At 32.8% G+C, this 1406-nt stretch overlaps 1 protein-coding gene across 1 annotated transcript; it reads left to right on the forward strand.

Annotated features, from left to right (window-relative positions):
- Positions 1–438: 438 nt before the first annotated feature.
- Positions 439–1121, forward strand: LOC111381438 (the record flags this gene model as incomplete). The annotated part of the gene is made up of 2 exons (XM_023005215.1): positions 439–524; positions 612–1121. Coding segments are annotated over 2 exons (596 nt in total), but the record flags the coding sequence as incomplete, so codon positions are not given.
- Positions 1122–1406: the final 285 nt, after the last annotated feature.

Genomic DNA, 1406 nt, shown 5'->3' on the forward strand with positions numbered 1-1406 from the left:
AGAAAATAATTAAATATACAATTATAATAAATAATTAAATTAAGTATTCAATAAACAATTAAAATAAATGTTAAATAAATAAATAAACAATTGAAATAAATAATTTAGATAAGCAATTAAAATAAATAATGAATATTTAAATAAAAATAAACAATTTAAATAACTAAGAAATATAAATTTTCAAAATAAATTATTTAAATATGTAATTAAATATAAATAATCAAATTTAATTAAATAAAGAATTGAAATAAATTTCTAATATGGATTAAAATAAACTATGAAATAAATAATTTTACAAAAATTAGTTTTTCCCTTTTTTATAAATTGTTGTGTAATTTTTAGTCCATTTTCTTTATTATTATTTTGTGCGTATATTACTTACAGTTCTATTGGTTGAATTTTATTACATTATGTTTCAAATGTTCTAACATTTGAAAGTTTGCAAGATTGATTACCATTTGGACGCAGCATTAAGACAGGCTCCTGGCAAAGTTACGTCGAACTGTAACTTTGCCAGCTTCACAGTAGTATTGGATTTACTGGACGTGGAGCACGCAGAGATATTACGTCGATCCTGCCTATGGCCCCTGTATTCACTATGATCTGTATAGTTCTCTGGACAGTTGATCGATTCATTACTGTATCGGCTATTTAAGCCAGTTGACGGAGATGCCATCCACTTTGATCTTGGAGGCAAGGTTGCTACATTTTCTATATTTGAGTTTGCCCTTATCACTAGATTGAGATATACGAGCGAAAAGGCAGCGAGGGCCACTATTTCGACAGACAAGAGGCTGGTGAGTGATTATTTTAATGGGCACACGACAGTGACACTGCCGCAGTTAGAAGATGCATTCAGGGGATGCAACCAGATGTCCGACAAGTTGAAGTTGGGAATGGTGTTTATACTAGAGAGTGTATTGAGGTGTCATCACAGGAAAACGTCGATTGACGTTTTTTATTTGCAAGTTGTTGATGACATCGATATGTTCAACAGCTATCCTTGGGGGGAGAGACTCTTTGTCGATACTTTACACATCTTCAAGAGGGGATATTCGATGCCTAGGGAAGATAGGTCGGAGCGTAATTACAATGTATATGGCCTGCCGTTAGCTTTGTAGGTAAATGTTTAACATAATGAGTTATCCATTTTTTTTAATTAAATTGTACATATAATAATCGTAATTGTTGTAGATATGAGTCTACGAGATTGTTCCCGTCCTGACTGATCGGTATGCGAGGAGAGAGGATACATGCATCCCTCGGATGCACCGCTGACGAGCATAAGACAAGCCCCTTACAAAACAGTTATTAGTTATCCTAGACGATCCTGAGGTACGTATTATATATTTGCGCTTTCTATTGTATGTTATTTTCGAAGCTGGATACATAGTCAGTAATTCGAT

Source organism: Olea europaea, unplaced genomic scaffold, assembly GCF_002742605.1.
Source record: "Olea europaea var. sylvestris unplaced genomic scaffold, O_europaea_v1 scaffold2306, whole genome shotgun sequence".
NCBI classification, from domain to species: Eukaryota; Viridiplantae; Streptophyta; class Magnoliopsida; order Lamiales; family Oleaceae; genus Olea; species Olea europaea.